Here is a 9361-nt window from a genome sequence, read left to right on the forward strand (position 1 = left end):
GCCGGGAGCCGGGGGCTGCGCCAGGCGGGGGCGGCGCACGGAGCGCTGCCCCGGCCGAGCCCCCAGCCCCGGCCGCTGCCCCGCCGTGCCGGGAGCGGCTCCCGAGCGTGCTGCGAGCTGCCGCCGCTCTCCCGCCTGGCGGGGCCTCGCCCCGCGGCCCCTCCCGGGCATCGCCCAGCGCGGAGGCGCGGGGCCGGTGCTCACGGTCCGCAGCCGCGCACCGAGCGTCCCGCAGCTCGGGCAAAGTAATCCCGGCCGCGCTAAACTCCACGAGAGGCGCTCCCGGAGCCCAGCTCTGCCTCTCGCCCCGGCTGCCCGGGACGTTTTTCCCCAGGAAGGCAGGAAAAGCTGTCCAGAAGAAGCGGCGCCCTACCGAAGATGTTAGAGGAGGCGAAGGGGGGTGGCTTTTTGCTCGCTGCGTGCCTCCATGCCTGTCATTCCCTTGTCTTAATCCTTTAGGAAGGAGTCGCCAGGCAGACAGAGCGTTCCTGGAGGGGCGATGCTGCCGAGCCCTGCCCCGGGCAGAAGGAAGCCGGGAGATGCGCGGCCCGGGGCGGGCAGCGGGAGAGTGTGAGGAGCTGTCTCCACCTGCGCCTTTCCGAGAGGGAAAAAGCATGGTAAGAGCTGGACCCGATCCCTGGAGCGCAGCCCCGCTGAGCAGGAGGTGGGATTATTCCGGAGTAGTTATGGAGAGCTATAACTTGGCAGCGGAGTGTTAAAGCGACTTGCTCCTGCTGGAAGAGGAACCCACTGCGGGCATCGCCGGCGTGGTGGCCGAGGGAAGGTCACTCGAGTCCTTCTCCTCTCGCCTTTTTCTTCATCCGGCAAACGACCGAGGGAAAAACTGGTAATCGGCTCTTGCCAGTGTTGGGAATACCGTGCCTTTTGCCTGGGATGATTTGCCCTGATGTGCTGCCTCAACGGGATGTACAAAGTGCGACTGGGACTGATGCGGCCAACAAAGTTTGCAGAGTGATCAGCAGGGGCCGTGGGATGGAGGGAGCTGGGCGCACACCAGCAGGGTCCGTCACGCACGGTCCGACGGCACAGACCTGCTGCTCCCTTGAAAACTAACTCCTGGTGGTCCACTCTTTCTTCTCCCCTGCCAATTTGCACTTCCAGGGAAAAAAAGCCCACATACACGATGCAATGCAGTGTTCCTGTGTTGGTTTTGTATATAAGATTTGCTATGCAATTCCAAAACTAAAACAGGAGGAGAGACGGCCCTGCATCCCAGAGCAAACAGGGAATCAGAGGTGAAAGGTAGGAGCCAGCATTTCTTGTTTAAGTCAAACTAAATAACCTGAGCTACTTCTTGCTGAAAACCTTTAAAACACACCTACTGTATGTTTATTTATTTTGTCTTGGAAATGTAAAACAGTTTGAAACAAAGTGAAGATTTGCTTTCTGATCCTGCCGAGAAACAGAGAGAGAACTGGTGCATTTTGTAACAGGAATGTACCGAGGAGGAAGGATGGAGTGTTTCATTAGTGAGACATTTTGGGAACTAGAGAAAAGGCATCTTGTCTGATATGCTTCAGTAAATATGAAGGGCTGGTGCAGTGGACACTGGAAGCACTCGATCAATAGTCTATTTAAGTGGGAATAGATGCAAGCATGGAAAAGTGATTGCTTTGCTGTGTGTGGGGTGTGCTTGCAGAGGACGGCAGCAGAACATTTGCAGGTGAGCTGTCTGAGTTAGGCTACTCCATGCCGGGGTGGTGCAGTGTGTTTCTGAAGGGATTGCTAAAACCCCCTGTTTGTAGGGTGGACTGTGTTTGTGCATTTTCAGATCCTGCTCACAGGCTTTCAGGATGGTGTTCAGGATGATTCAAAGAGGGTGAGGTCTGTCTGGGGGTGAAGGGACTGTAGGAAAAGACCTTTGCTAGGTTTGGTGATGAGTAATTAATGGCCGTCTGATCTCTCTGATCTCTGCAAGGAGAGGAGTTGATGTCGTCATGAAAATCATGATATGATTTTCCCTCAGGAGAAACTATGACTTGGAACGAGACCACTATGGACGGGGAAGGGTTGCTGGTGGAAAGGGACTCCTCTTCATTTCGGATCCTCACGGGCTGCTTCCTCTCGCTCCTGATCCTCTCCACGCTGCTGGGAAACACGCTGGTCTGCGCAGCTGTCATTCGCTTTCGCCACCTCAGGTCCAAGGTGACCAACTTCTTTGTCATCTCCTTGGCCGTGTCAGATCTCTTAGTGGCAGTTTTGGTCATGCCTTGGAAAGCTGTGGCTGAGATCGCCGGTTTCTGGCCTTTTGGTTCATTTTGCAACATCTGGGTGGCCTTTGATATTATGTGCTCAACAGCCTCCATCTTAAACCTCTGTGTCATTAGTGTGGACAGATACTGGGCCATCTCCAGCCCGTTTAGGTACGAGAGGAAAATGACCCCCAAGGCAGCCTTCATCATGATCAGCGTGGCGTGGACTTTGTCCGTGTTGATCTCCTTCATCCCAGTGCAGCTGAACTGGCACAAGGCTACAACCACGAGCTTTTTGGACTTCAATGCCACCTTAGAAGGTGTAAGCACGGACAACTGTGATTCTAGCCTAAACAGGATGTATGCTATCTCCTCTTCTCTAATTAGCTTCTACATCCCCGTGGCCATCATGATAGTCACCTACACCAGGATATACCGGATTGCTCAGAAGCAAATACGGCGCATCTCGGCTCTGGAGAGAGCAGCAGTGCATGCCAAGAACTGCCACAACCCAGGTGGCAACAGGAGCAGCATGGACTGCCAGCAGCCAGAGAGCAACTTCAAAATGTCCTTCAAGAGGGAAACAAAGGTGTTAAAGACCCTCTCGGTGATCATGGGGGTGTTTGTTTGCTGCTGGTTGCCATTTTTTGTGTTGAACTGCATGATTCCCTTCTGCGAGCCCACCCAGCCATCCAAGGGAGCAGAGGCTTTCTGCATTAATTCCACCATCTTTGATGTTTTTATATGGTTTGGATGGGCCAATTCTTCCCTCAACCCCATCATTTATGCCTTCAACGCTGATTTCCGCAAGGCTTTCTCCACCTTGCTGGGCTGCTACAGGCTCTGCCCCATGTCTGGCAATGCCATCGAGACTGTCAGCATTAACAACAACGGGGCCGTGGTTTTTTCCAGCCAACATGAGCCCAAAGGGTCCAGCCCCAAAGAGTCTAATCTGGTTTATCTGATTCCACACTCCATTATCTGCCCGGAAGAAGAACCTCTAAAAAAGGAAGACGAGGAGGGCGAACTGTCAAAGACCTTGGAGAAAATGTCCCCAGCCCTGTCGGGTATCTTGGATTATGAAGCTGATGTTTCTTTGGAAAAGATCAATCCCATTACACAGAATGGGCAGCATAAAACCTGAACAGTAAGGTTTACTTAGCAAGACCTAATGGTGTATATTGTAATAATCTTTTTTGGGAAAAAAAAGATATACAAGATTTTTTTGGTAAGAACCTAAGCTCTAAGGGAGAAAAATGCACATTTACACCAAGCCCAGAATTAATTTTCCTGGCATTCAGAGCAAATTTAACATTTTGAACATTTAAATAAACAGAAAAAGATACTGGAAATTGGTTCTAAAAAACTGTACTGCTCACACTGAGGAAAATCTACAAATTTAGATACAGTGCAGTTACAAAGAAAATGTTGCTTCTTCTCTGTACAGAGAAATCAGTTTCTAGCTAAAAGTGAGGCAAAAGATAAATGTTGAGTATTTAAAGATTAATGTTTACTAGAAGTTAAAGGATTGCTTTGTCTTGTGATAGTGGGTGTTAACAGGTCCTAATTAATGACTGAGGGATTGTAAAGGTAGGTAGATGCCTTCTTAAAATTATTTCTGACAAATAATTGAGCCTTATAATGAGAACGGTTATTTTTAAAGCTTTGGAAGGTAATATGTTGATACTGGTTTTATTTATTTATTGTTTTAAATTGATATTTTTCATATGTTACAACCAGATCTAGCTTTATTTATGTTATTTAAGATGTTTAAACAATGGGATATTTTTGGAGTGTCATAACTGCATTTTGACCAGTCAACCAGTCAGCACTTTATTACAAGCTCTGATAGTCTGGACAGCTGGTGAGGGGAATGGAGGAATGTTAAGGAACTCAGCAAGAAATTAAGGAATCAAGAGAACTGATGCTGTGTGGAGTTGGTTTGCTTGTGGGCTTTTTTTATTTTTAAGTGGGATTTCTTTCAAAAGATAGGACCAGAGTTGACTGAGTTGAGAATTCTCTTCCCTTACAGAAATAAAAGAAAATGCTGCTATTTATTTTTAAAAAGTTTCATGTTACAGAGACTTTGCTAGAATGTGAAGTTTGTGGATCTGTAAATACCTTAAATATGACTACAACCTTAAGAAGAATCCAGTTTGGGAAGGAAAGCTTCTTAGATAACAATTCTTAGTATATAGTGTTTTGTATTTATGTAAGATAAACAGCTTTCTCAGACTTTTCTTATTTCAAGTCTTGGATATCTTTTCTGAACAAACACACTGGGTTATAATGGTAGGAAGGATGCCAAAACCTTGTTATCCTGCAGGACCACCTGGACCCTGCTGTCTGTCTGCTCCTGTGTCACAGTCAGATTTAAAACCTGAGGTCCCTGGTGCTTTACCCCGGGAGGACATCACAGTTTAGTGATTGCCATGTCAATCCTCCAATCCATAAGGAATAGTGGCCTCATTACCATTTTGGATTAAAGCATTTCTAAATATGGGTGGAACTGCAGCCTCCATCTCGAGATCCTCCTGTGAACTCCAAAAAAGTTGCCAATGTTTAATTAAAAAATCCTGCTACTTTTCCACTGTCCTTCCCTGCTGCTTTCCCTCTGTAATGCCAAGAGCAATCAGTGAGCATTAGCAACAGGAACATTGGGTGTTACTATTCAGCAGCATTCAAAGGAATCAATTTATTTTCTAAATGGGAGAAAATACCCTTTGGAGCAACTTTTTCATAACATATATCAAAACAAATGTGTTGTCAGAAAAAGAGAACTGAGAGGAAAAAAAAATTTAAAGTCTAACAAACTATATACATCCTGCATCAGGTCTGTGTATTTATGTATTGTGAATGTTTTCATAATTTTATTGCCTGTATGCTGCTTTCATACATATAATAAAATTATTTTGTGAACAGAAGGCCAAATAAAGCAATCTACATTGCATTTATTAAATACATGCTGGTTTTTGGCAGTTGTATTAATTGTGTTAAAGGGAAGAATGGTTCCTTTATTTTCCCATTTGCCCTTATTTGGGATCACACCCATGAGGCAGATGGGAATTTCTGTTAAAAGCAGAAGAAAACCTCCTTACTAGAGACCACTGAGCCCTTGCTCTAAACTAGGATTTGAAAGCAGTAAAAGCAATTTGGAAACAGCCACTCTGCTTTAAATGTGTAAAGCTTGACCTACTGGTGACTTTTATTTAAAAGATTAATTCTTACCTTGGTGTAACAGCATAGTGAATTTGGTTTATAACATGTTTTTATTGCTGTTCTTCAATTTCTTTTTTCTTTTTTTCCCTCCCAAGCTGTGGAGTACTTCTCAAAGCCTGATACAGCCCCACTGCTGCTGTCTGTTTTTTGCAGCAAAATGAGCCATTTCAGCAGTGAGGTGATGATGGGTGCAGCTGAGGATCCCTCTGCCCCTGCCAGCCCTTTGCTTTTGCCTCTGTCAGCAGATTCATTTTGAAATGAAGAAACAAATCTACATGGTCACTTCTGCCTCGAGCAGCACCAGCATGACCAGTCCATGGGACTGGAGCTGGTGCAGGAGCTGTGGGAATGTCCAGGTCCCCCTCCCTGGCTGCTCCTGGGGGTCAGTGAAGCAGCAGGTCTGGGGCAAGCAGGGCATCCTGGCTGCCTCCAGCCTGTCTGGGCTCCTTTGAGAAAATTTCCTCATGCCTGATTTTTTGGGGGTACCTTTTAGGAAAGACTTCATTTCTGTAAAAGTACACAGGCCAAAGAGGAGGTTCTGTGATTTCTTACTTATTCTCAAAATTCCCAGCAGTCTGATACAAAGGCAAAATACAAAATATGATTTAAGGAGATCATGTAAAGCAATGTTCTGTTTTTGCATGAGTTCATAGGGGATGATTTGTGTTCTGTGATAAATGTTTGCTCTGCTTGACCAGGAGCTCTCACAGAACCTCCCTCCCTGCAGAAGGATCTGAGTTTCAGGGGGCTCTGTGAAGTTTGGTGAAGTGCTGCTGCTGTTGCTGCTGGGAGTGTCCCCTAGGTGTGAGAGACTGGGGAGACACTTGGATGACTTTATTTCATTGTTTTATCTCTCATCTGATTTAACTAAATTTTCCTTCTGGCTCCTTCTCCTTCCATACCTTTTAAAATAACATGAATTTGCTTTGATCCTCACTTACCAACACACCCCACTTACCCTTTGTTTTCCAGCCTTCCCAGCAAGTGCCTCTACCTGTCCTCTCTGCCTTTTCTCCCATTACTACCAGAGCCTTTCTGTTGCCATTTTTTGGCTTTATTTGTCCCAATTACCCTTTTCTTGGAAGAAAATCCAAATTAAAGTCCTTCCCCCCAGCACAGCCAAGAGTCCCCTTCCCTCATCCTGCTCCCAGAAATGCCTCCCTTACCTGTTGCAGAGCCTGGACACCAGTGTCAGGGGTGGCTAGCAGGGACAGCAGCAGGCACTGCAAACTGCTTCTCTATTTATGTGCTGAGTTAATTGCTCAGAAGCTGCATTCATTACCTGCTCTGTGCCTGCTCCCCAGCTGCTCAAAACCAGTGGTCTGCTGGAACTACTGGTCACACCAATGTCAGGGGGCACCCCAGGGGATGGAGGAGTGCCAGGCCCTCGCTGGGCTCTGTGGAGCTGAGAACAGAGAGTTTGATGAGGTTTGACTGATGAGGTTTGGCTGGAGTAGCCTGTGAGTAGCCTGGGAGGATTGCTGGGTGTTCCACCCTGGCAGGCAGCTGCTGCTCCAGAGCTCATTCCTGAGTGTCTCCCCTGAGACAACTTTGGCCACTTTGGTGGAACACCTCCCCAGGAAAGTCTTTTCTCACCACGTCCTGCAAGAGGCAGAGCCACAGAGGAGCAGTGAGTGCCAGGACACTGGGATGTCACTGCTCCCACCAGGACAGTCCCCACATCTACTCTGGGGAAATCAGGCAATCTTCTCCCTACTCTGCTCACTCTTTTCTCACTGCTCTGGTCATGCTTTTCTCCCTGCCTTGCTCATGCTTTTCTTCCTGCCCTGCTCACACTTTTCTCCCTGCCTCACTCATACTTTTCTCCCTGCCTTGCTCCCCTCCAGCAATATTTTCCTCCATAGAGTGCTCACTGTGTCCCTTTCCCATGACAGGACATGAATGTAGGTTTACCAAGATAAACCAAGGAACCTTTTTTTTTTCTCTTTTTGCTTCCTCGTGACTGAAGGTATTTTTCTGTTTGTGGATGGAAGAGTTAATAATTCACCTGATGGCCTTGATGGAGGAGCTGTTGGCAACAAATGAGCTGCAATCACCAGATTAAATCTGAATACATTTCTTCTCTCATCAAGAATTTTGTGCTGATTTGAGTTTCTAACTTAACAAAGCATGCAAAAGATAGAGGATGAATGAAGAAATGCTTTTGCTGAGGTAGAGATATCATGACACAGTAACTGGGAGCCAATCCTGGTTTTTTTTTCAAATCAATAGCTTTCAGAAGCAACAAAATCTTATTGAAATCTCAAAAACCTCCTATGATGAGTATCTTGAAAGGCAGATTATTCCAGTAATTGTTTTGGTTTCTAGTGCAATGACAGCAGAGTGTGCTCCTAGAGATGAACACGTGGCCTAGGTGGCCACACAATGAATGTGACTTAGACAAGGGACACTGTAGTATTTATTTCATAGCTTTTAAAAGGTGGAAGTACAAAACCAAGGTGTTCTTGCACTGGTCTGTGAACCAAGTGCTGGGCTCCAATCTTGGTTCAGGTGACAATTCTGTCTTTGAGAGAGAAACTGGTGCTCCTGCCACACCCCAGATCTCAGAGTTGGGGTTGCATTGTGGCACCAGCCTGTCCCAAGGGATCTGCTGAGCCCTGTGCTGGCCCTGCCCAGCCACCACTGCCAGCATCTTTCTACAGAGGTGATTTTGGGGCTGAACATGTAAATCGAGTGTATAATGGTTATCTAACAGCTGTTATCATGTTGGTTGTTGTTACAATCATGGTCAGAATCAAACAGCAAGTTTCTGCCACGCTTTGTTTAATTTGATTTCTGGGAAAAAATTCTGGGCAATGACACAGGAGAAAGCTGCTGGCCCTGCTGTGCTGGTGGCCATTGCTTTTCTGTTCTAGTTGCATTTCCCTTTGGTCATGCCAGGCTGTTCCTCCCTTTTTTGAGAGGGAAGGTCCTGTTGGCTTTTTGGTGAAGAAGTTTCCTCAGTGCCTGGTGAAGGATGGCAGGAGGTGAAAATCCTGGTACCCAACACTCACTTGGACCCACCAAAAAAATGTGATTTGTGCCAGTGGCCTGGCTTCAGTTCCTGTCTCTCTGTGTGGGGTGGATGGAAATGGGATCAAAGGAATACCCCGGGTCTGGTTCTTTATCACCCTCTGGAGCTGCTGACATGGGTGATTTGGGGTTGAAGAGGCACAAAAGAGAAAGGGGCTGCAGGGTTGGCTGCAGGGGAGCGGGGCTGGGGTGGTGGCACTGGGCAAACCCTGTGCCCACATGCCCTGCCACAATCCCGGGCATCCAGGGAGGGATGGGGGAAGAGCCAGACCCAGGGACCAAACCAGCTCCCAGTGCCTGCATCACACAGGAACAGCTCAGCAGGGAATGAGGATTTTGCTCAGGGCTGTGTGTGGCACAGCCTCCAAACCAGTTGCATTTTTTCTGTTTGAATAGTTCCCACCCAACAGGAATAAAAGAGTTTGTGGGATATTTCAAATAATGAAAACAAAACCCCAGCCCAAACCAGTTAATCAGAAAAAGTGTTGCTTGCATAAATAATTTTTTACATTTTCAAAGTGTAAAATTTTTTACATTTTTTATTTTTTATGTACATAACTATAGAGTTTGCAGTGTGAGATTTTAAAACTCAGATCTCAGGTTTGAATATACTGACACACAACTTAAACACTAAAATAAAATGAAACAAGTTAATATGGCTTGCATTAAACAATTGGTTTGGTAAAAACCTTTTCCTGCTCCCATCCCTTGATTTTCAGATAATAGAATTCCTATTAATTTCACATTTTCCTATGACAAGAGGATGTTTTTGAGGTCTTGACAGAAGTGATTGAGGGAAATATTTGCTTCTCAAATTGTCCTTCCACTGAAGCAAGCAAAGGAATCAAACATTTCCCTGATCTTTGCTACCATTGCAAAGTTTCTCTTAGTTTCAG

The 9361-nt window shown here is 46.3% G+C and overlaps 2 protein-coding genes across 4 annotated transcripts in view; one reads left to right on the forward strand and one right to left on the reverse strand.

Moving 5' to 3' along the window:
* The window catches only part of SFXN1 (sideroflexin 1), a 32757-nt gene extending 32273 nt beyond the window's left edge, over nucleotides 1–484 (reverse strand). Inside the window, exon 1 of the mRNA XM_085591552.1 lies at nucleotides 374–484. The gene's annotated coding sequence lies outside the window, so the exon portion shown is untranslated. The remainder of the gene's footprint in view (nucleotides 1–373) is intronic.
* Nucleotides 485–495: 11 nt separating this feature from the next.
* On the forward strand, nucleotides 496–5176 carry DRD1 (dopamine receptor D1). 3 transcript variants are annotated; one of them, XM_021530668.4, is made up of 2 exons: nucleotides 496–1263; nucleotides 1988–5176. In XM_021530668.4, the coding sequence occupies exon 2, from the start codon at nucleotides 1996–1998 to the stop codon at nucleotides 3355–3357; it is 1362 nt and encodes a 453-aa protein (XP_021386343.2). In that variant the 5' UTR covers nucleotides 496–1263; nucleotides 1988–1995; the 3' UTR covers nucleotides 3358–5176. The 3 variants fall into 3 exon arrangements, with proteins under 3 accessions (XP_021386343.2, XP_021386344.2, XP_085447672.1); XM_021530669.3 differs by having other exon boundaries at nucleotides 1125–1263; nucleotides 1940–5176; XM_085591546.1 differs by lacking the exon at nucleotides 496–1263 and adding an exon at nucleotides 1574–1684.
* Nucleotides 5177–9361: the final 4185 nt, after the last annotated feature.

This window comes from Lonchura striata, chromosome 13 (genome assembly GCF_050655825.1).
Source record: "Lonchura striata isolate lonStrDom1 chromosome 13, ASM5065582v1, whole genome shotgun sequence".
NCBI lineage: Eukaryota > Metazoa > Chordata > Aves > Passeriformes > Estrildidae > Lonchura > Lonchura striata.